At 42.8% G+C, this 25674-nt stretch overlaps 1 protein-coding gene across 1 annotated transcript in view; it reads right to left on the bottom strand.

The window, feature by feature from the left end:
* Positions 1-12655: 12655 nt before the first annotated feature.
* The window catches only part of ADAM10 (ADAM metallopeptidase domain 10), a 192876-nt gene continuing 179857 nt past the window's right edge, over positions 12656-25674 (bottom strand). The window contains exons 15-16 of the mRNA XM_040413883.1: positions 16398-16524; positions 12656-13969 (exon numbers count right to left, since the gene is read on the bottom strand). Coding sequence (XP_040269817.1) covers positions 13875-13969; positions 16398-16524 — 222 coding nt within the window. The 3' untranslated portion in view covers positions 12656-13874. The remainder of the gene's footprint in view (positions 13970-16397; positions 16525-25674) is intronic.

Here is a 25674-nt window from a genome sequence, read left to right as displayed (position 1 = left end):
GGGGCTGTGCTCATGAGCTGTGATTTTCACGCATCACTTGTGCGTTGCGTGAAAATCGCAGCATGCTCTATATTGTGCGTTTCTCACGCAATGCAGGCCCCATAGAAGTGAATGGGGCCGCGTGAAAATCGCAAGCATCCGCAAGCAAGTGCGGATGCGGTGCGATTTTCACGCATGGTTGCTAGGTGACGATCGGGCTGGGGACCCGATCTGTATTATTTTCCCTTATAACATGTTTATAAGGGGAAATAATAGCATTCTGAATACAGAATGCAAAGTAAAATAGTGATGGAGGGGTCAAAAATAAAAAAATTAACTCACCACTTGATCGCGTAGTTGCGGATCTCTGTCTTCTTCTGTAATGTTGAGCTGCCGGCTAAGGACCTGTGGTGATGTCACATCACATGGTCCCTCACCATGGCGATGAACCATGTGATTGGACCATGTGATGAGCACAGTGACGTCACCACAGGTCTTTTGCCAGGTCCTGAAGAAAGAACAGAGACCGGCAGCTATGGACCAGGTAAGTTAACTTTTTTTTTTCTTTTTTTTTAACCCCTCCATCCCTAATTTACTTTGCATTCTGTATTAAGAATGCTATTATTTTCTCTTATAACCATGTTATAAGGGAAAATAATAAAATCTACACAACACCTAACCCAAAGCTGAACTTCAGTGATGAAGTCCAAGTTTGGGTCTGGGTACCAAACATGGCGATTTTTCTCACGTGCGTGCAAAACGCATTAAAATGCTTTGCACTCGCGCGGAAAAATAGTGCATTTTACCACAACGCACCTGCATCTTATCGGGCCCTCACACGCCACGCTCGTGTGAAAGAGGCCTAATACAACCGGATGCAGCCGTCATGAACGGATCCGTTTGTATTATCTGTAACACAGCCAAGACGGATCCGTCATGAACTTCATTGAAAGTCAATGGGAGACATTTTCGATTTTTATTGTGCCAGAGAAAACTGATCCGTCCCCATTGACTTACATTGTGTGCCAGGACGGATCAGTTTGGCTCAGTTTCGTCAAGCGGACAGCAAAACGCTGCAGGCAGTGTTTTGGTGTCCGCCTCCAGAGCGGAATGGGGACTGAACGGAGGCAAACTGATGCATTCTGAGCGGATCCTTTTCCATTCAGAATGCATTAGGGCAAAACTGATCCGTTTTGGACCGCTTGTGAGAGCCCATGATGGATCAAACGGAAAGCCAAAACACTAGTGTAAAAGTAGCCTACTACTGGGGTTTTCCACCATGGATTTCACCCTTTGTAAGGCTACATTCATACAGCCGTATCTGTTTTGCAGTTTGCAAACCGCGGATCCGCAAAATATGGATGCAGTCTGTGTGCATCCACACTTTCTGCAGGCCCTATTAAAGAAACGCCTTTTCTTGTCTGCAAAACAGACAAGAAAGAATAGGACATGTTCTATAATTTGCGGAAAGTCTGCATGGATGCAGACAGCACACAGATGACATCCATGTTCTGTCCGCTTTTTCTGCTATCCCATAGCAATTAATTAATAAATGCTGATGCGACGTGGACCAAAAATACGGTCGTCTGAATATAGTCTAAGGGCTCATGCACATGACTGTATGTATTTTGTGGTCTGCAAAAAACGGATCCGCAAAAAATACGGATGACGTCCGTGTGCATTCCGTATTTTGTGGAACAGAACAGCTGGCCCCTAATAGAACAGTCCTATCCTTCTCCATGATGCGACAATAATAGGACATGTTCTTTTTTTTTGGCGGAATGGAAATACGGACATAGGGAAACAGAATGCACACAAAGTAACTTCAGTTTTTTTTGCAGACCCATTGAAATGAATGGTTCCACATACGGTCCGCAAAAAAATGGGACGGTCACGGAAAGAAAATACGTTTGTGTGCATGAGGCCTAATGCTCAGGGTGTAATACTTTGTAAATCACGCAGATTATGCAGCGGATTTTGTCATTGATTAGCTGCAAAATTACATTCCATGTGGATGTACCCTAAATACACTGCTCAAAAAAATAAAGGGAACACTTAAACAACACAATGTAACTCCAAGTCAATCACACTTCTGTGAAATCAAACTGTCCACTTAGGAAGCAACACTGAGTGACAATCAATTTCACATGCTGTTGTGCAAATGGAATAGACAACAGGTGGAAATTATAGGCAATTAGCAAGACACCCCCAATAAAGGAGTGGTTCTGCAGATGGTGACCACAGACCACTTCACAGTTCCTATGCTTCCTGGCTGATGTTTTGGTCACTTTTGAATGCTGCCGGTGCTTTCACTCTAGTGATAGCATGAGACGGAGTCTACAACCCACACAAGTGGCTCAGGTAGTGCAGCTTATCCAGGATAGCACATCAATGCGAGCTGTGGCAAGGTGGTTTGCTGTGTCTGTCAGCGTAGTGTCCAGAGCATGGAGGCGCTACCAGGAGACAGGCCAGTACATCAGGAGACGTGGAGGAGGCCAACAACCCAGCAGCAGGACCGCTACCTCCGCCTTTGTGCAAGGAGGAACAGGAGGAGCACTGCCAGAGCCCTGCAAAATGACCTCCAGCAGGCCACAAATGTGCATGTGTCTGCTCAAACGGTCAGAAACAGACTCCATGAGGGTGATATGAGGGCCCGACGTCCACAGGTGGGGGTTGTGCTTACAGCCCAACACTGTGCAGGACGTTTGGCATTTCCCAGAGAACACCAAGATTGGCAAATTCGCCACTGGCGCCCTGTGCTCTTCACAGATGAAAGCAGGTTCACAGTGAGCACGTGACAGAGTCTGGAGACGCCGTGGAGAACGTTCTGTTGCCTGCAACATCCTCCAGCATGACCGGTTTGGCATTGGGTCAGTAATGGTGTGGGGTGGCATTTCTTTGGAGGGCCGCACAGCCCTCCATGTGCTCACCAGAGGTAGCCTGACTGCCATTAGGTACCGAGACGAGATCCTCAGACCCCTTGTGAGAACATATGCTGGTGCGGTTGGCCCTGGGTTCCTCCTAATGCAAGACAATGCTAGACCTCATGTGGCTGGAGTGTGTCAGCAGTTCCTGCAAGACGAAGGCATTGTTGCTATGGACTGGCCCGCCCGTTCCCCAGACCTGAATCCAATTGAGCACATCTGGGACATCATGTCTCGCTCTATCCACCAACGTCACATTGCACCACAGACTGTCCAGGAGTTGGCAGATGCTTTAGTCCAGGTCTGGGAGGAGATCCCGTCCGCAACCTCATCAGGAGCATGCACAGGCGTTGTAGGAAGGTCATACAGGCACGTGGAGGCCACACACACACTACTGAGCCTCATTTTGACTTGTTTTAAGGACATTACATCAAAGTTGGATCAGCCTGTAGTGTGTTTTTCCACTTTAATTTTGAGTGTGACTCCAAATCCAGACCTCCGTGGGTTGAAAAATTTGATTTCCATTTTTAAATTTTTGTGTGATTTTGTTGTCAGCACATTCAACTATGTAAAGAACAAAGTATTTCAGAAGAATATTTAATTAACTCAGATCTAGGATGTGTTATTTTTGTGTTCCCTTTATTTTTTTGAGCAGTGTATAATTTCAGTAACATTATCAGAAACTGAAACCCAGGTACATACATTTCATCCTATAACATTTCACTAAAAACTGACAATTGCTAAAAATACAACTCCAATAGAAATACATTACAACTTTCTGATTGTAACATGTTTCATGTTAGGGTACTTTCACACTAGCGTTAAAGTTTTCCGGTATTGAGTTCCGTCATAGGGGCTCAATACCGGAAAAAAACTGATCAGTTTTATCCCCATGCATTCGGAATGGAGAAAAATCTGTTCAGTCTGCATCAGGATGTCTTCAGTTCAGTCACTCTTATGTTATGTTCTCCGTCCAAAATTCCGGAACACTTGCTGGAATGCCAGATTCGCCATTACTTTCCATTGAAATGCATTAATGCCGGATCCGGCACCAAGTGTACCGGCAAAACGGATCCGTTTTTCTGGATGACACTGAGAGACGAATCCGGTGTTTCAATGCATCCGGATGCCGATCAGTCTACAAATGGTATCCGTTTGCACACAGATTTCCGTATCCGGCAGGCAGTTCCGGTGATGGAACTGCCTGCCGGATCTTCACAACGCAAGTGTGAAAATACCCTTAATTGTATCTTTGGAAAATTAAGAAAAAGACACTTGAAAAAAAAAAAAAAAAAAAAGATAGGAATATCCCTATAAGGCCTCAGCATCTGCCAGCATAATTAACCCTACTCAACCAGGCATACTGTCTGTTAGGGTTGATCACGCTGAGTAAAACAACCTCTGCAATTTATTTCATATGGTAATGAACAATGAACCACTTCACCAACGATGCCAAAATTTTGATTCGATTTCGATACCATAAAAAAGTATTGCGATACTTGATACCAATTCATACCACGCGAAAAAAATAAAACACAAAAAAGCCACGTGCATTCAACATTTTATGGAATGGAATGCCCATAATAGAACAGTCCGAACCAATTTTTTGGGGGGACAAGGTGACAAAAAAAAGGCGAATCGCACAGTTTTTATTTTTTTCTGTTACTGCGTTCACCACATAAAAGATATTGTTTAATATTTTAATAGTTTGGACTTTTTCAGACGTGGGCATATGTAATATGTTTATTTGTTGTTTATATATTTTATATGTAAAATTGGGAGATTTAAACAAACTTTTTTTTTTTTAAGCCTTTTTATTTACTTTTTATTTATTAACTATTAGCCCCCTTAGGGGCTAGAACATGGGATCTTTTAATCCCTTGTCCTTTTCACCCTAAGGATACATGCACACGACCGTATGTGTTTTGTGGTCCGCATCCATACATCCGTATGCCATCAGTTTTTTTTTTGCGGATCCATTGTAACAATGCCTAAAACGGACAGGAATAGGGCAATATTTTTTTTTACGGGGCTACGGAACGGACATACGGATGCGGATAGCACACGTGTGCTGTCCGCATTTTTTGCGGAACGGACACGGAAACAAAATACGTTTGTGAGCATGAGGCCTAATAGAGCTCTATTAGGCCTCTTTCACACAAGCGTGACGGGTTAGGTCCGGATGCATTCAGGGTGCTTTCAGTGAAACTCGCACCATTTTGCAAGCAAGTTCAGTTAGCATTGTGCCACCAATGAGGCGGGGACCCTATGGCCACTGCCTCCAATGACTAATACTGGGGGAGTTCGGGGAGGTGCACTGCGACACCAGTGATTATAATTTATAATACTGCGGTTGGGGGGGACACACACATCACCAATGAAAATAATTTACCTGTTAATACAAGTGTAGGATGCGGGTGCCCACGGTAGTTTCACATAGCCGGCACCCGACCTCTATGAAAGGACGCTGCAATACGTGGCAATTAACCCCTGAAGGGTTGTTTTACTCAGCACTACAGGCAGTATTCCTGGTTTAATAGGGTTGATCATGCTGACATGTGCTCTTTAATGAAACTACTCAACAAGAATATTGTAGGCAGGACAAATGCACAATAGATCTGGGGGAATGAGGTTTATGAAGATATTAAATAGGGTTGAGCGAATCGAACCTGATAAAGGTATTCAATCTGAATTTCAGGGAAAATTCGATTCATCGCAAAGCCAAATTTCCTTGTGCTTCATGGTAGCGAATTGATATTCGCTGAATGGCGGTAAAAAAAATATATATAATTCATAATACTTACCTCATCCGTTTGAGCGCGAAGAGCTGGCTGCCATCTTGATTGAAGATCTTGCATGAAATCCCATGCGCTGTGACCTAACCACACCGGTCGACGTGATGACTCCATCACGGGCTACGTGATATTTTGCACTAGATCTTCAATCAAGATGTCGGTGGCCGGCTCTTAGCAATCAAATGGACGAGGGTAAGTGCGATTTTATATATTTATTTTAAATTTTACACTGTATTATTTCTGTCAGCTGCTGCGATCAGCTATGAACACGGGATCTGAGGGGTACAATGTCGAGGGCGGTGTAACTGCCGCTTCCCGTCATTGTACCCACTACTTACAAAGAAATGTGCTTCATGACGAAGTAATTCGTCACAAAGCTTTTTTTTTTTTGTAAATTTCAGCAAAGCAGCTGAAACAATTTTTTTTCAATACTACTCATCACTAATATCAATGGTATCACCTCATTGTAGAATACAAAAAAAACATGTCCACCGTTATTGTTAACATTGACTACTGCATCTAGAGCAATAATGACTAATGACATGATGTCTCTCTCACAAAACATATATTTTTATGAATAATGTAAAGAATGGGAGTCTGATTCGTGGATGGATGTGTATATATATATATATATATATATATATATATATATATATATATATATATATATATATACAGTGGGGGAAATAATTATTTGACCCCTCACTGATTTTGTAAGTTTGTCCAATGACAAAGAAATGAAAAGTCTCAGAACAGTATCATTTCAATGGTAGGTTTATTGTAACAGTGGCAGATAGCACATCAAAAGGAAAATCGAAAAAATAACTTTAAATAAAAGATAGCAACTGATTTGCATTTCATTGAGTGAAATAAGTATTTGAACCCTCTAACAAAAAAAGACTTAATACTTGGTGGAAAAACCCTTGTTTGCAAGCACAGAGGTCAAACGTTTCTTGTAATTGATGACCAAGTTTGCGCACATTTTAGGAGGAATGTTGGTCCACTCCTCTTTGCAGATCATCTCTAAATCCCTAAGGTTTCGAGGCTGTCTCTGTGCAACTCTGAGCTTGAGCTCCCTCCATAGGTTTTCGATTGGATTAAGGTCCGGAGACTGACTAGGCCACTCCATGACCTTAATGTGCTTCTTCTTGAGCCACTCCTTTGTTGCCTTTGCTGTATGTTTTGGGTCATTGTCGTGCTGGAACACCCATCCACGACCCATTTTCAGTTTCCTGGCAGAGGGAAGGAGGTTGTCGCTCAGGATTTCACGATACATGGCTCCGTCCATTTTCCCGTTTATGCGAATAAGTTGTCCTGTGCCCTTAGCAGAAAAACACCCCCAAAGCAAAATGTTTCCACCCCCATGCTTGACGGTGGGGACGGTGTTTTGGGGGTCATAGGCAGCATTTTTCTTCCTCCAAACACAGCGAGTTGAGTTAATGCCAAAGAGCTCTATTTTGGTCTCATCAGACCACAGCACCTTCTCCCAGTCACTATCTGAATCATTCAGGTGTTCATTGGCAAACTTCAGACGGGCCTGCACATGTGCCTTCCTGAGCAGGGGGACCTTGCGAGCCCTGCAGGATTTTAATCCATTGCGGTGTAATGTGTTTCCAATGGTTTTCTTGGTGACTGTGGTCCCTGCTAATTTGAGGTCATTAACTAACTCCTCCCGTGTAGTTCTAGGATGCTTTTTCACCTTTCTCAGAACCATTGACACCCCACGAGGTGAGATCTTGCGTGGAGCCCCAGAGCGAGGTCGATTGATGGTCATTTTGTGCTCCTTCCATTTTCGAACAATCGCACCAACAGTTGTCACCTTCTCTCCCAGCTTCTTGCTAATGGTTTTGTAGCCCATTCCAGCCTTGTGCAGGTCTACAATTTTGTCTCTGACATCCTTGGACAGCTCTTTGGTCTTTCCCATGTTGGAGAGTTTGGAGTCTGCTTGATTGATTGATTCTGTGGACAGGTGTCTTTTATACAGGTGACTAGTTAAGACAGGTGTCCTTAATGAGGGTGACTAATTGAGTAGAAGTGTCTAACCACTCTGTGGGAGCCAGAACTCTTAATGGTTGGTAGGGGTTCAAATACTTATTTCACTCAATGAAATGCAAATCAGTTGCTATCTTTTATTTAAAGTTATTTTTTCGATTTTCCTTTTGATGTGCTATCTGCCACTGTTACAATAAACCTACCATTGAAATGATACTGTTCTGAGACTTTTCATTTCTTTGTCATTGGACAAACTTACAAAATCAGTGAGGGGTCAAATAATTATTTCCCCCACTGTATATATATATTTATATTATGAACATAAAATGAACTAAAATATTTTATGATCACCAAAGATAGGTTTGACAATGCAGAACATTTAGTATATGTACCAGGAATAAATACTATTTAGCCACTTCCCAAACCTGCACATCATTACAGGAGCAACATCATTACCCATGCAGCTAATGTATTTTCCTGCGCACTTCAGGGATGCCTTTAAATATGTACATTAATGGAGGAGCATCCATAAAGTCACATCTTATAACCTAAATCCATCACGGACTATCCCACAGAAGGCTCCGCTATATGACCACTCATTCATTTACTGGCTGTATAAAGTCATCCTAACGTTTCAAACCTTCTCATAATTCAGTTTACCATATAGCAAGATGTCATTGTTCTCTTTATGACTTAATGACCTGTGTGCAGCCCTGGTATGGGGGAGCTGCGGTGATGAATGGAAAGCATTATCCTTTATGAGAAACACTATGCAATCATTGCTGGGCCTCCTGGGGATGGGGCTAATTCGGAGGCATTTATTATTTATGTACTGTTTGTTAAGAATTGGGTCATTAAGACGATGACTTAGGTTGTTACGGTGAAACAATGTACATAGAGAATGCATAAAATGAAACTACCACATATGTAGCGTGGGTCGCCCCCTGTGAAATGGCGCAGCTCTGAGCTATAGGGTATGTTCACATGGCTGACCCTCATTTTTCAGCTGTGGACTTACAGTTGTACATGGGGCTAATACAGGGGCCGTTAAGCGTCCGCAGGTTCCAGACAATAACCGTACCAAGAAATGACATGTCGCTTTATTTTCCAGTACACCATCAAATATTAGTTTTCTACCTACAGCAAAGTATTTTATAGGACACTGAAGTAACCCAGTCCATTACCCAACAAGCAGACCAAGTCAACATTGGCCAACCTGACCACATGTATTATCAAAAGGTTCATCTTCCTTAGGCTTCTTGCACACAAACCTTGTGTACCCGTGGCCGTATTGTGGGCCGCATACAGCGGGTCCGCAATACACGGGCACCGGCTTGTGTGCACCCCGCATCATGGATGCGGACCCTTTCACTTGAATGGGTCCGCAATCACGGAGATGTGGAATGGAAGCACAGATCGGAACCACTACGGAGTGCTTCCATGGTGTTTCTGTCCGTGCCTCCGCACCACAAAAAAAAAAAAAAACTTGTTCTATTTTTTTGCGGTGCGGACCGATCATGGACCCAGCTCAGCGGATTTCTACAGCCTGAGTTGGAAACACTCTTGGCTGAGCATGTATATATATGGGGGAGTGGGTCAAACGAGCCTTCACCTGACAGCTATTGAAGTTGAATGGGCTCCTTAAAGGGGTTGCGTCACCTGGCACTTTAATCACTCTTAGGGTACGGTTATTTTCAGCAGTCCCATAGAAAGGAACGGAAGGTGGCCACACATCCAGAGATGCTATCCGCTCACTTCGGGGTTCCTGTTCTGGAGATAGGTGTGGGTCAGAGGTGGGACCCACACTTTTCTGACATTGGTGGCATATCTTAGCAATACGCCACCAATGTCTCAGATATAGACAACCCCTTTAAAGGGGCTGTCCCACAAAAATATTCTAGTTTTCAAACCAGCACCTGGATCTGAATTCTTTTTTTTTTTCCTGCTCACTGAGATGGCCGCACATGCTCAGTTTCATCCTTCAACTGCCTCCTGAGTTGTGATAGGGAGATCAAGGACACGCCCCCTTAGCCACAGCAGAAAAGCCACTTCCTCTTAAGCTGACGGATTGATATAAATTTATCTCTGGATCCATGTGAAGTACAAGGCTGGTTCTAGCTTCGTTAGAAAGAGATAGCCATATACTGTAAGAGCTTTCATCTTTTACATTAGTCATGGCATAGAGTAGACCCTTTAAGGCGGTCTTTGAAAGAGTGTCCAGTGTATATACTGTAGTGCAAGTTAAATAATACAAAAATCATAGTGCAATTGAATTGGCACAACACACAAAACAAAAACAAAACTGAAAAAAGAAAAGTGACCTCCGAAGACCACCAGATGGGATGCTGCTAAGAGCAAAAGTCAAAGGGAGAAAAACACTGTTAGATGATGAATCGGGTTCATCCATCATGGCAAATGAGCAGTGGCCGCTCATATTCTTCAGCTGTGCTCAGAGGCCGAGACACTGGAAGCAGGAACTGATTCTACTGTGCAGACACTCATTCATCGTTCCTGCAGGCACCTAAATGATCCTTTCTGGGCAGAAGATGGTGCTAAACAGATCTGCTGCCCAGAAACAATGCAGCTGTATGAGGATGAGCGATGGCAGTGGTGTTCCCTCATTCTCATACTGTGGAGGTGATCGCTCCATGTAAGTGCATCGCTTCACCCCCCACTGGACGAGCAGATGAATGTTATGAAGGAACCCTTCCTTCCCGATAATTGGCTGCTCCTTGCCCTGTGTAAACCCACCATGACTATTTGCCAGTTCCAGATGCCCCACAGCTTCCAATGCCCTTGACACTGCATTTCTGCACTCTCCTGCAAGGCTGGTGGCTTCAGATGTTGTCCACATTACAGGGGCGAAGCTCCAATCCAATTTCTGAAGGCGAGGTGGTGCAGCTGATCAAAAGGTGAAGTAGGCAGAGTTCAGACTGCTGGGGCTGAGCTATAACGTTGAGAAAACAGGAAATGTCAGGTCTGCCCCAGACTTCACCATTGCCATTGTAAAGGGTTAAATCTGCACAAAAAATTGACATGCTGTGGATTTCAAAATCCAAGCCGCATGTCAATTTGCACACACAAAATGTCTGCGCTGTGTAGATGAGTTTGTGATGGATGAGATTTTAAAAATCTAATTTACTTAGCAGGTACTGCATTATAGTGCACAGAACATCTGGACATAATTCGCTCCAAACAAAGGAACCGCCGCACCCCAAGCGGTTCAACCCCCCCCCCCCCCTTAACCAGACAGATATCCCCTATTCTGTGGATAGTGTAAGTGCTTGTCATGGAAGAACACCTTTAACGATAGCAAATACTTTTAATAAGTGCCATATATGAAGTAACAGCATGAAGAAGGTGTGGGCTCACAATTAGGACCTGTACATTTTGTGATGGAAACATTTTCTTAGATCTGAATAATGTACCCAGATTATTATATTTTAAAATCAAGTCTATTTATTAAGTCAAGTTTCATGGAAAAAAATGAAATTTTTACATATGTTTGCACAATACTTTTTATTTTTTTTCGCAATTTTTAGTAAAAATTTCAAAAGTGAACCAAAAAATACTGTATAAAACACAGTGGACATTAAATTGACAGTAGTATTAGATTTGAGTTTTCTGCGCTTCTGCTTCATTTACCACAACTTGACGTACTGTGGAAAGGGTTCAGTGCATTTCTGTTCAAACATTACAATTAAAAAATAAAACTGGGAATTTTCCTGAAACCTAACCACAGAAAAAAAATATATATATAAAAAAGAAAAAAAAAAGAGAAAAAAAAAAAAAAGAAAAAAAATGATACACAGTTTAAGGATCTATCACATTGACAAAGCTACGAGTAAACCACCATGGTCAAAATCAAAATTCTTCCATCCCACCTTATCCATCTTATAACAAATGCATTCAATTGATTTCAAAACTACACTAGGTTTTTTTTTTGTTATTTTTTAAAGTATTTTTACACTTTTTTTTTTCCTTTTTTCCAAGATTGTTTCAGAATTCTTTATAGTCTCCTATCTACCAGACTGGGATTTCATGTACAAAATTGTTTCTAAAGCGTACAAAAAGATGTTTCTTTTTTTGAAAAAAAAAAATTAAATAAAATTACCACACACTGTACAATTTTACAAGGAAGAGATTGTGTTTTTTTTTGTTTTTTCAAAACCTTGCTGGCAATGTCAAGATGAGAATGGATGTGTAAACCTTTTATTTCATCAATAACTTTCTGCCAGACAGAAAAACTGCTAAGAAACCCTTAGTGACGTAAAGAATGTTTAAAGGGAACCTGTCACCTGGATTTTGGGTATAGAGCTGAGGACATGAGCCGCTAGCACATCCGCAATACCCAGTCCCCATAGCTCTGTGTGCTTTCATTGTGTCAAAAAAAAGATTTTATAGCTATGTAAATGAATCTTAGATGAGTCCTGTCTCCTCCATGCTTGAGAGATGAGCCCAGCGTTCTCGGACTCTGAGCCCAGCCATGCCCACTGTGAAGGAGTCCAGCACCGCGCCGCATCCTCCGAATCTCCTCCTTGCTTTGTGACGTCAGGAAGCAAGGAGGAGATTTGTAGTATGCGGGCGGTGCTGGGTTCCTTTGCAGTGGGCATGGCTGGGCTCTGGAAACGTTAGTAGCCTCATTTACATATATATGTAAATATATTTGACACAATGAAAGCACACAGAGCTATGGGGACTGGATATTGCGGATGTGCTAGCGGTGATCTAGCAGCCCATTGTCCTCAGCTCTATACCCAAAATCTAGGTGACGGGTTCCCTTTAAAGCCAAATCAGAGAAAAATGAGTAAGACCAAGGCTACACAGACACAAAAATATCCATTTTGTTGTCAATACCATGGCCACATATATCCTTGGAAGCAAAGAAGCAAGAAGGCTCTTGGTAATGCCCATACAAAGACATGCATAGCACTTAATGCATGAAAAATTATATTAGGACAACAGTACGGTAGGAATTTATTTATATTTTTTTGGGATCTAGTGACACTGGATAAATAAATCTACTAAAATAATGTTACCCCTGCACCAAGTGTTAGTGGTTATTTATTCTATAGCTTTTTGCTGAGAACGCCACCGAGAGGTAGAGGTGGGGCAAAATATCGTAACCTCCAACTACAACATACAAGCGGCCCTAGAGAATTTACTTCATGAACTTCTTACAAGCTGACAATCTTAGAAGAGGCTTGTTTTTATTAAAAATACATGCCTAAAATTATTGTGACTTGGAACAACTTAGTTGAATTTTTCAGAAAAGGATGGAAAAAAAACAAATATTACAAAGAGTCCTGACGTCCAGAGTGGCTGTAGATGTCATACATGGGTAGTCAGCTTGCAGAGCATTCAAGTCTGTGAAATAGAGGCTCCATTGGAAGAAAAAGTGTAAGCTCTTCAACCATCTCTGGTCCTAAAACATTTAAGTAAGGAAATGCAGATGGACACTCCTTTCAGCTAATGAAAGCATCTCCAGGAAAAAAAATAATAATAGATATATCTTATCAGTCGCCTTTATACACCAATTCCTCGGTTATCCTGAGTATGTCACTTAAACAGTAATGTCTTCATTAACAACTGAAAAACCCCAAACAAGATTTATAATACAAAGTAACATATCCATATTGCAATTATCTGCTTTTTTTTTTTTTTTACAATTGCACATAGAGTTATGCTTGTACATTATAATTACAGGTCTGCGTATAACAAAGTATGTACATTGGCAGGAGATGTTCTCCATTGCTGAAGTGGCCTCTACCTTCCTACCTTGACTGGCAGTTAGGGAAAAAAAGACAGGATTTGTCTGCAGCGAAGATTCAGTAAAGACAATTTCACTGAAAGCGAACTGGAACTGAAGAAAATGAAGGGGCATAAAAAGAAGAGGTAACAAATTCTAATATTTTATGCCGTTAAGAGACAATAAAAAGAATATTTCTTAAAAATGTCTGGTTAATTTTTTCAATCAGGAGATCGCAGTTAAACAGTGTTAAGAAAATGCGTTAAAGAACTCCTTCTCCTGTGTAGATGTGATGGTAAGTTCTTGACTCCGCCTCGTGACAGGATCCGATGCTTGGTTTTAATAAGGGTAACAGTGACGATTTGTAGGTATTTCTTTGGAGTGAATCTTTCCCATGGTAGGCACTAGGAAGAACCAAAGGCAAAATAGCTGCAGTTAACGTCTCATGTGTCCCATCTGGTATGTTTCCCGTGGTCTCTGGCGTGGAGGTTGTTGAGTTGTTTGTGGTGGCCGTCTTCTCTTCAATGTGCCTGAAAATAAAACAGATTGGTAAATACACAATAGATGCATATATTTTTTTTATTTCAAACAGCACAGTAGTTTTCTATCAACAGCAAAATACAGTAAAAGTTCTACAAAGTTGATTTGTTCATTGGTTTGAAAAATTAGTTGGCATAAAAAACCCTATCCAAAAAAAAAAAGTAAAAAAAAAGAGTTACAAGTGCGTGATCGATATTTCTATTAGTATGATTATCGTACATATGCTGCCAAGTTTGATCACAGTAGCAGATGTATCATACACACAGACAAAAAATGTCGGATTGCTGCAAAACTCTACATGCAGTTATTACTCAGGCAGATATGTATATGAATAAAGGTGTGGTCTGATTAGAAACTGGGTCTTGCCACAAGAGGGTGTAAAAGTGCTTTCCCCATTGCCCTATAAAAAGGCTCTCAGAGAATACTTTTGGGTAGTGTGCCTCTATGATGAACTTCAAGACATTTTGCCCAGTTGACAGACTTTGAGAAGGGAACTGAGAGAATCAGGATGTTCGTTTCGACAAACTGTCCGCCATCTTGGTCATTCTGACCTAGTTGTTAAGGGGTGCCAGGGGCAATGGTTACGCGAGGGCACTCACACATAGCAAACAGGCTATAGACGGCCCAGACAGACCACCATTAGAGAGAATCGTTTTATCCACCAATAAACACGAGCAACTCCCAGTTCTTTTGTCCACCATCTAGACATAGGTGGCACCTTTATTATACACCCCAAGTCTCTGTCTGGACCATTTCCAGGAGCTTAGCAGAAGGAAATTTGGTGTCACAGCCCCTATTACGTGTCCTGCCATTAATGGCCAGTCACAGTCACCTTTGTTTGCAGTTGTGTTATGAATGATAAACCTGGACTGATATGGAATGGAACCCTATCGTTAGTGACGAATCCAGGTTCTGTTTGGGATCCTATGATGGTCAGGTTCGAGTATGGAGGCCTCATGGTGGGCTCTTCAATCCTGCCTCTGCTGTGGAACACACTGCCCCAACTGCTGGTGTGATGATCTAGGGAGCAATCGCATACCATAGTCAGTCACCCCTAGTAGTAATTTGTGGGAGACTAGGAACTCAGCGATATGTCCAGGACAGCCTACAGCCACACGTGTTGCCTCTCATGGCAGGGCTTCGAACTGGCCTTTTTCAGCAGGATAGTGCTCACCCACTAACAAGCAAGGGTTCCCCAAGAATTTCTTCACTAGACTGCAACACTTCCTTCGCCTGCCCAGTCGCCAAATTTATCACCAATCAAGCATTTATGGAACCAGCTTGTAAGCCAGTCTCTGCAACCTACGAGTATACAGGATCTACAGGCCAAGCTACTACTTCTGTGGGCAAATTAGCTGCAGGATACCATACAGAACCCGCATGCCTACATGCCCAATTGTATCTCATCATGTATCCTGGCTAGAGGTGGCCCAACAGGGTACTAGAGTTTTCCCCAATAAACGTATTCGCTCCAACATTGTAGTCACTTATAATATCATCATTTACACATTTGATTCCAACAACCCCTCCTTGGTGCATTATTTTATTTTTTGTCAAGGAGTGAAAATGTAAAAACACTGGAAGAGTGACATATACCGACCAATTCTGCAAACAATATCAGTAATACTGATTTAAAGATGACCATTTTACGGTTTTCTGTTGATCTTTCCACGATTGAGCAATAATCGTAATGATTGTTTGGAAACAAGTAGTAATGATTTTTATAAACCCCTTCGCTAGCAGGCAAACATGGCGCCTGCTCGCATGTGCAGCGGGTCTCCACTGTTTCAAACAGCAGAGACCCACAGCTAATTACCGCGACTGGCAATAATGCCTTTAGATGCCGTGATCAAGTGAGATCACGGCATCTAAAGGGTGAAAAACCTTCTTACCGGCATACTCTGCGGCCAGTAAAGATGCCGGTAATTGATTTTAATTCTTTGTCTCCAAACTGTGCATGATGGTAGTAGGCGTTCTCCAGCCCTCCTTCAAAATCTAATGCAGCCATCATTAGTACCAAGGCAGAAACGGTTTTCATCACTTAAACACTGATGAGCTAAGCGAGAGTCGGATGCTACATCTGAAGCCGCTTCACAAAAAAAAAAAAAAAAAATTGTTATAATACTGTACGGAGATTCAGTACAGTATGCATGAACAGTCTGAACTACTGGACTAAGAAGTGAATGGCTACATCTGTGAAATGATTATTCACCGGATGTTTGTTCAGCCATCAAACTACTTCTGTCTAAAGGGTATGGCCCCCTTTAAACACTCAAAATCATGTCTGTAAAAAATATCAATTTATTAACTATATCATCAAATAGAGAAGACCACTACAAGGATGCCACTGGAGCTTTACATTTGAATAGAAATTAATTCAGAAAAAAAGTGACATTCTATTTTTCCCCATGTTCTTACCTGGTAGAGGTTTCGGAGGAGGTAACTTGGGATTGCTACTTGGTGTATGTACACTGCATATCTTAATAAATCCAGCCATTAACATTATCAATGCTATTCCCATTAGTAGAACAGCCCACCAGTGTGCCTAGAAGAAAACACAGGAAAACAATTAAACCACGAGGCATACACTGTATATACACACACATCACTGTCAACACTACACAATGTAAACCACTAACTTTTCAGAAAAATGACTAAAGTAAAGTTGGATTTACACAGCCCAATTCTCCGGTAGATTATCCTACGAACGCTCGTTCCCGACAATCTGCCCATGTAAATGTGCTGCCGATCACCCAGCAAACACTTTTTTTTGGGGTGATCCGGTGGTTCATGCAGGCACCACTGATCATGGCTTCTGGACAGCAGGTCATGTGGTCCAAACAGTGATCTGCTGCTCAGAAACAATGATTCTGTATAGGGATGAGGGACCGCAATAGCAATCTCTCGTCCTCATGCTGTGAAGGAGATCGCTGCATGTAAATGTGTGGCCTCCTTCACTGAACGAGCAGCCGTCTCTAGGAAAGGAACGCTTCCTTCCCAACAATTAGCTGTAACAGCGGGACGGGTAAACTCGCCTTAAGTGGGTGAGATAGTAAAAGAATTAAGGCGGCTGCTCATTCAGTGATCTCCTTCACAGTAGGAGGACGAGGGATCGCTATTGTGATCCCTCATCCCCATACAGAATCAATTTTTCTGGGCAGCAGATCGCTGTTTAGACAGCACAATCTAATGCCCAGAAAAGATGATTGATGTGCCTGCACGAATGACAGGATCTCCTAAAAAATGAGCGTTTCACACGTTAATCAGCGCACATTTAGATGAACTGATTGTCGAGAAAGAGCGGTCGCAGAAATGGTTGTTCCCAATAAACTGCCTGAAAATCAGGTCGGGTAAATACACCTTTAGGCCTAGTTCACACATCAGTGATTTCCATCAGTGATTGTGAGCCTAAGGGCTCATGCACACGAACACATTTTCTTTCAGATTCCGTTCTTTTTGCGGACCGTATGCGGAACCATTTACTTCAACGGGGCTGTAGAAAATACAGAAGTTACTCCGTAAAAAGTAGTGCATGTCCTATTATTGTCCGCAAATTACGGTCCGAGGCCCCATTCAAGTCAACGGGTCCGCAAAAAATATGGAACGCACACGGAACACATCCGAGAGATCGGAGAGAAAAAAAACACTCAGATACGGGACAACGGATCAGTTAAAAACGAACCGCAAAACAACAACGGTCGTGTGCATGAGCCCTTAATCAGAGGCTGAGGTTACAAAGATAAAATAGAATGGAAAGATTTGCTTCTGTTCTGCGTTTTTGACCCGCACCTGGTTTTGGCTCCCAATAACTGATGGAAATCACTGATCAAACACTGCAGTGTGAACTAGGCTTTAGGCTGTATTCTCACATTACTGTATTATGGAGGCAGGTCCTGCTCTTAGCTTCCACTGCGAGCAGTTGTTATAGCAGGGAAGGTGAGTGGAGGGTGGTAATCTTGGTGACCTATCAGAAGCACAAAACTGCTGGAGTACTTTATGGATAAATAGGAAAGTGGCCGGTATTCTGCGATTTGTAGGAAAAGACTGGAAACCAGTCTGAAGTTCTTACACAGTCATCCCACAATCCCGTGTGGTAACTAGGATGCAATGAGGTTTCGTTCCTAGTCATGTAATATCATGGGGACTGCACTGTCTAATTCACTAACCATGATACAGGACGAATGTCGCATTGCTTCACCTTTTTTCACAGATTCTCAGTCTTTGCCAAAAAAATCCCTGAACACAGGAGAACTCCTTTAATGATCAGGCGTATCTTGCCAGTCTTTCCACAAAAACACACTATTATTCTTTATCCATAAATCACCACGTATAGGCAGATAATGAACAAATGACTACACAACAAACTTAAAGAGGACCTTTCACTAGAATAAAACATCTAAACTATACAGACATGGAGAGCGGCGCCCAGGGATCTCCCTGCACTTACTGTTATACCTGGGCGCCGCTCCGTTCTCCCGGTATAGCCTCCGGTATCTTCACATGTTAGGCTCCACCCAGGGGAACCTGCCGGCGTCTCATTCTTCCATGCAGTAGCGCTGGCCAATCGCAGCGCTCAGCTCATAGCCTGAGAGGTTCTTTTTTTCTCTCAGGCTATGAGCTGAGCGCTGCGATTGGCCAGCGCTACAGCATGGGAGAAGGAGACGCCGGAAGGTTCCCCTGGGTGGAGCCTAACATGTGAAGATACCGGAGGCTATGCCGGGAGAACGGAGCGTGTCTGTATAGTTAGTTTAGATGTTTTATTCTAGTGAAAGGTCCTCTTTAATCTACTGAATAAACTTAATCTACTTCAGTCTAAAGCCTCATGCACACAAACGTATTTTCTGTGTCTCTTCTGTTTTTTTGCGGAGCCTTTAAAATGAATGATTCCGTAAAAAAAAGGAAGTTACTCAGTGTGCATTCTGTTTCCATATGTCCGTATTTCCGTTGTGCAAAAAAATAGAACATGTCCTATTATTGTCCACATTACTGACAAGGATAGGACTGTTCTATTAGGGGCCAGCTGTTCCGTTCCGCAAAATACTGAATGCCGCATTTTTTTTTGCGGATCGATTTTTTTTGCGGACCGCAAAATACATACAAGCGTGTGCATGAGGCCTTAAAGTCTCCAAAAGCATTGTCTACCAAACCAATCGTTTTCCACGGGTCTCGCTAATAATCTAATGATGATGAAAGGAAAGATCGGGCGGAATTGATTTTTTTTTAAAATTTAGATCCTTTTTATTAACAATCACCAAATACCGTAATAATACAGTCTTACAGCAGAATATAGCAATGAAAGGTTTTTCCAATAACACATACAATCTTGGTCTGTACTCAGAACCTTAACATATATCATGATACAACTTTTAGCCCCCCCCCCCTCCCCTTCCCATTGGTGTTGGTGATCCTTACCAAATATTGTTATTCAAACGCGAGCCAGGAGTACCAAATATTGTTATTCAAACAAGAGCCAGGAGTCCCAAAGATTTTCAAATTTTGTGGGACACCCCCTTTTCTGAAATATAGCCTTCTCATAAACCAGCATTGTGTCAACTTTACGTATAAATTCTGTAAGGGATGGAGGTTCCGCCTGTATCAGCTTTCTTGCCACATATAATAACCGACCCACTGCTACTTTATACATGTGTTCAGTTGCAATCTCTGACACATAGCCCAGAACGCACACCTTGGGATCATACGGTATTTGCACCTTATACACATCATGTATGACCTTCAGTACCTTCCTCCAGTACCTCCTCAGTTTCTCTCAGCTCCATAGCATGTGTATAAGATCCGCAGAGTCCACAGAGCACCGAGGACAATCAGCATTGAGTCTATACCCCAAGCGATGTAAAAAGACTGGTGTCTTATTGACTCTGGACAATAAACCGCTGCGAGAGCTTACCCCCTTCGCTCAGGGAGGATAACTATCGCTTCCAGAATATCTGACCATTGGTTATTAGAAATAGTCCCTACATCTTGTTCCCACTTGCGCATCCTGGACAAAGGGTAAGACATCAAATAATTATCTAGCAGTAATTTATATGTCATGGATATCATCCCTCTCCTCACCCCTTTGGAGATAACGTGGTGCAGGACCACATCCCTTTGACACTTTAACATTGTTTTTGAATCTCGTGTTATACGCGTGGCGTATTTGGAGATATTTATAAAATTGGCCTCTAGGTATACCATACATTTCCTGCAATTTAGTAATTGATGCAAAGGCTTCCCCCTCTAGTAAATGGCCTATTCTTAGAATCCCTTTCCATCTCCAATCCCCAAAGCCTTCTAAGGAGACAAATTCGGGCAACGCTGGGTTACCCCATAAAGGAGTATATTCCGTAGTTCCTTCAACCTTTCTTATCTGTTTTATCCTACTCCAAGTTTTATACATTGTGTAACCTAAAGCGCCCATTGGTCCTCCCTGACGTATTTCTGCACCTCCCAGGAGCAACAAAAGGTCTCGGCTTTTCAGTTGATATTGAATTATCTGGCTGGTCAAATCCCTAGACTCCGAGTCTAACCATCCCTTGAAGTGTTGACTGAGCAGCCAGATAATATAACCAGGGATTCAGCACCGCCAGTCCCCCCTCTGATTTAGCATATTGCAGAGTTTCCAATTTAATCCTAGGTTGGCCTTTGCGCAAAATGAGCTCCCGAAAAATAGAGTCAATCCTGTCAAATCTATCCTTTGGAAGCCATACCAGGAAGTTTTGCAAAATATATAGCAATTGTGGCATTAGTACCATCTTAAGAAGATTCGTCCTTTCCGCCACTGATAAATATAGTTTGCACCATGCCTTAAAAAATTGAGTCGCTCAAATTCCTTAATCTTGGGAGACATATATATTCCTAAATATTTAAAGGATTCCACGCAGGGGATGTTCCTGTCTGTTATCACACGCGACTTTGACTGCCCATCAATGAGCATTAGCGCAGATTTATGCCAGTTTATGGTCAAGCCAGACAGTTTGCCATACTGGTCAATGATAGACATAACTGTAACCAGAGAGGACTCAGTGTCTCCCAAAAATAGAGTATCATCCGCGTACATCGCCACTTTGTTATGTACCTCCCCATATCTAAAGCCCTGAATATTAGGGGATTTGCGTAATGCCGCTGCCAAAGGTTCTATCGCCACTGCAAATAACAGGGGCGACAGTGGGCACCCTTGGCATGTGCCCCTCCTCAAATGGAATTTTGTGGACACACCTCCATTCGCCCTAATACTCACTTTTGGGTTAGAGTATAACACTTTCACCCACGAAATGAACGTGCCCCCAAATCCCATATGCACTAGAGTGCGCCACAGGAACTGCCACTCTATACTGTCGAAGGCCTCGGCCGCATCCAAAGAAAATATAGCCCTGTCCCCCAAATTATCAGCGGGTATTTGTAGACTAGTGAAGACTCTTCTTATATTAATTGAAGTCGATTTTTGGGGCATAAAACCAGTCTGGTCTGGGTGTATAATGGACAATATAACTTTAGAGAGACGATTGGCCAAGACCTTCGCCAGCATCTTAACATCTGTCGATAATAATGAAATCGCCCTATAGGAGTCGGGCAGCGAGTGGTCCTTGTCTGGCTTAGGAATGACCACTATCAACGCCTCCTGCATGGAGGACTGTAGCTCACCCACTTCCAAAGAGTGGTTTAATACTTTCAACAACTCAGGGAGCAATGTGTCCGCGAAAGCCTTGTATAGCTCCACAGGGAGACCGTCAAGTCCCGGCGCTTTATCATTGGCCATGGAACCCCTTGCTACCCTTAATTCCTCCAATTCAATCGGGGCATCTAGTAACGACCTATCCTCCTGCGACAGCCGAGGAAGATCCCAACCCTGCAAAAACCTGTCAATATCCGAGTCAGTACATGCTGTCTTAGATGAATATAAGGAAGAGTAAAAGTCTCCCAGTATATTGAAAATACTCCCAGTATCTCTTCTCAAGATTCCATTAGAGTCAACCAGACCCGTAATACACGGAGAACCCTGCTGTACTTTGGCTATCATTGAGAGCATATGCCCCACTTTCTCTCCTTCCGCAAAAAATTGTTGTTTATAGAAGAGACACTTCCTCTCGGCCACCTGCAGGAGATGACACCTAATTCCTCCTGCTTGGCTTTTAACTGATTACTCATCTCTGTGGAAGGTGCATTTACAAAGGCTTCCTCTGCCAACCTCATTTCTGCATGTACTTGTATATCTTTTTCTTGAGATTGGGATTTAATCCTACTAATGGTCTTAATCAGAGTTCCTCTAAGAAAGGCTTTCATAGCCTCCCATATTGTATGTATAGAGGCCGAACCTTCATTATATTCAAAATATTCCCTCAGGGATTGTGCTATATCAGTAGTATCCCCTATCAGGGTCAACCAAAAAGCGTTCATACGCCAGTACTTCATCCCTGGCCTGGCTTCCCCAGAAATATCTATTTCTACACAAAATATAGAATGGTCTGACAGGGTCCTGGCTAGATACTCCGATTTCCGGACAAGTGGGTGCATGTGAGCATTCGCTAGACCCATATCTATTCTCAACAGGGAGCTATAGGTCGATGAGCAACACGAATACTGTCTGTCTGCAGGGTGTGCCTCTCTCCACACATCCGTCAGCCCTACTTCCTTTATTAGCCTACCAAAGGGAGTTTCGTTGTTAATTCCATCCCTTACTGATATATGGCATCTGTCTAAAGTTTCGCTTAATACATTATTGAAATCTCCTACTATCAGCACTGGAATTTCTGGATAGTCTGACAAAAACTCAAGCAACAATCTCAAAAGGTACCGAAGAATAAGGAGGCGGTATGTAGATTGTCGCTAGTACCATTCTCACTCCCTGCAAATTACAGTGAACTCCTATAAATCTGCCTTAGGAATCTACACATTCTTTCAGACACTCAAATTTCACATTTCTATTGACCAAAATACTAACCCCCCTGGAATATGAGGAGAAGACGGAATGCACAGAGTACCCCACCCATGACTTGTTCATTAAATGTATTCTTTGCTTGGTCATGTGCGTCTCCTGTAGACAATAGATTGTAGGTTGAAACCTTGACAAATATTGAAAGATACCCTGTCGTTTGGCGGCATCCGCCATTCCCCTCACATTCCAACTAAGTACCTTTATGGCTGGCCCCATCACATTTTATTTGATTATATAACTGCCTAAGCAGATGCCTTATTACCCTCATCCAGTAAAGGAAGAGCAGTCTATAATCAGTACCCGCCCCCTCTCCTGCTGGAATATAGTGTTGTACAGTTACCTGTTGCAGATCACCAACACCATGTAAAGCCCTCCCCCCCAACGTTTGGCCCATTTGCAGATAACACATAAATTGTATATGAAACAAAATATCCTCTGTAACCTGGGGCCAATAGAAGAAACCTGGCCCAACAGTGACCACAACAATGTGCAGTCCCGTACACCCCAGCACTTAGGACTGTCATAATACCGGGGAGCTTCGGTCTAACGCACGCTCAACCCAGTGTACGTCTCCTGCAACAGGCCCGAGACAACTGAACTTAATCAACAGCTGTATATATATGATATGCAGACCATCCCACTGAAACATCACATACTGCCTGGTAGTGGGTATATGCTTCAAGTGTCCATGTTCTGGTTCCTCAGTCGACGTTCATTTTGGTCCAACCACTTCAGTGCCGCATCTGGGTCTTCAAAAAATACTGCAGAACCATAAGCCACCACTCTCAGCTTGGCTGGGAACATTATAGAATACTGGACTTGTAAGTCACGGAGTCTCCTCTTTATATCCACAAAGCGGGCCCTCTTTCTGTACCTCCGATGAATAATCAGGAAAGATAGAGATCTGTACCCCATTGATCTTCAGGTCAGGATGGGTTCTAGAGGCTCTAAGTACAGTGTCTCTGTCCCTACATAGTGTAGGATCTTAGCAAGTATCGAACGAGGTGGACGACCGGGCGGCAGCGGTCGGGTTGGAACACGGTGTGCTCGTTCAACGGCATATAATGCAGAGGCCTTTGTCTTGGAATTTCTCAGCAATCCACTTTTCTATAAATTCCGTGGGGTTCGGACCCTCTATTTTCTCCGGCACCCCCACTAGCCGAATATTGTTTCGACGTGAGTGATTTTCAAGACCATCGGTTTTGGCATACAGCGCCGCTATATCTTTCGCTGTTGCTTTACCAGCATCATGCAGCTTTTGGCGCCATCTTCCAGATCAGACACCCTCCGTTCCACCTCTGTAGTTCGGTCCGCCACTTTGTGTAAGTCATAGCGAATTATCGATATGTCCTCTTTTAGGCTCCCAATATGTATATTTATGGTCTTAAGCGTGGTGTTGCAGCTTGCGATCGCTGCCATTATATCTTTTAATGTTGGCTCTGCTACTTCAGTCACAGGACTGCACTCCACAGAGCTTTTACTTTGATGGCCAGGCACAGCATTATGTGGGGACAGAGGTTGCGGTTCCTCCTTGAGTAGCCCTCCGGTGCTATGACCTTCTCCTCTGTGGCCAAATTGATCCCCACCGTATCTCCCCATGTGTCCCGTAGGGACTTCTGAGGCTTGTGGGCAAATTTTTCCAGCCGAGCCGCTATTCCCTGGCAAACCGTGTTAAGCACGATAGCCGTGTCTTCTTCACCGGCGCCATCTTGGATCCGCTCATCTCGCTCCGGTCTGAGCGGGGTTTTGCCTCTTTTCCCCGGCATGTTGGTCCCCGCGGTAAGTATATCTCCGTCCCGGAAGCTTTAGGGAGGTCTATATTGTTTGTGCCGCTTGATAGATACAGCTGTAGAACGATTTATGTCAGGATCTTGACTGGAGCACTGGAGACCCGCGTCTTACTCCATGCGCCATCAGGCCCCGCCCCCGGAATTGAATTTTAACGCCAGATCCTTTCATACTCCTGTGATAATTAGTCGCCAGAAGGGTCAGGCAGTAGCTTCCCCCTCTTATCCCACTGACAACATATACAAGATTGGAACTGAATGTGTATGAGCATGGGGGTAGTCAGAGGGGAGAGATGGATGGATCTCAAAAGGGGGCCATTTTTTTTATGATTTTACTCATTTTTGGCTAAAAATCATTCTTCAATTGGACTTTATTAAAATATTGAGCTGTTCTGTCACAAAGGGTTAACTTTTTTCTAGCAGCGTGACTGGTACTTTCACTTTGTGCCATGGAGAGAGAGGTCATAAACATTTATTGAAGCCACATTCATATCAGGAAGAACTGAGCTATAATAATGAGTAAGATTTAAAAAGGAAAAAACAAAACAAAAACAAACTAAAAAGTTTACCACTGCATTTCCTGATGTTCGATCGGCTTCACTGACCTCCGTGTGATGCAGTTAAAATCACAATAAACCAGTCTTTGTAAAAAAAAAAAAAAAAAAAAGTCGCACTGACAGGTTTACGTCCCAGTTCCCAAGCTCTAGAGAAGCGCCAATCTTTGACACAACCAGCACACCTAAATCCAGGCATTGGATTTGATGGACCTGATTGTATAATAATTTTATAAGGCGTTTTTATCACAATTTTATTGTGAGTATAATAAAAAAAAGTTCCATTTACTCAACTGTGCGGCCCTTCACGATAATAATGAGTGTTTAGGAGGTTAGAGAGCAGAAATAAGGAGTCCGTTAGCTCCTGGTGTGACGGAAAAGACAAAATCCAAAAGGGTGCTACTAGAGCATCTCAGCTCTGG

This window comes from Bufo bufo, chromosome 1 (assembly GCF_905171765.1).
Source record: "Bufo bufo chromosome 1, aBufBuf1.1, whole genome shotgun sequence".
NCBI lineage: Eukaryota > Metazoa > Chordata > Amphibia > Anura > Bufonidae > Bufo > Bufo bufo.
Note: the sequence above shows the minus strand (reverse complement) of the source record. Positions and strands in the feature narration are given on the sequence as shown.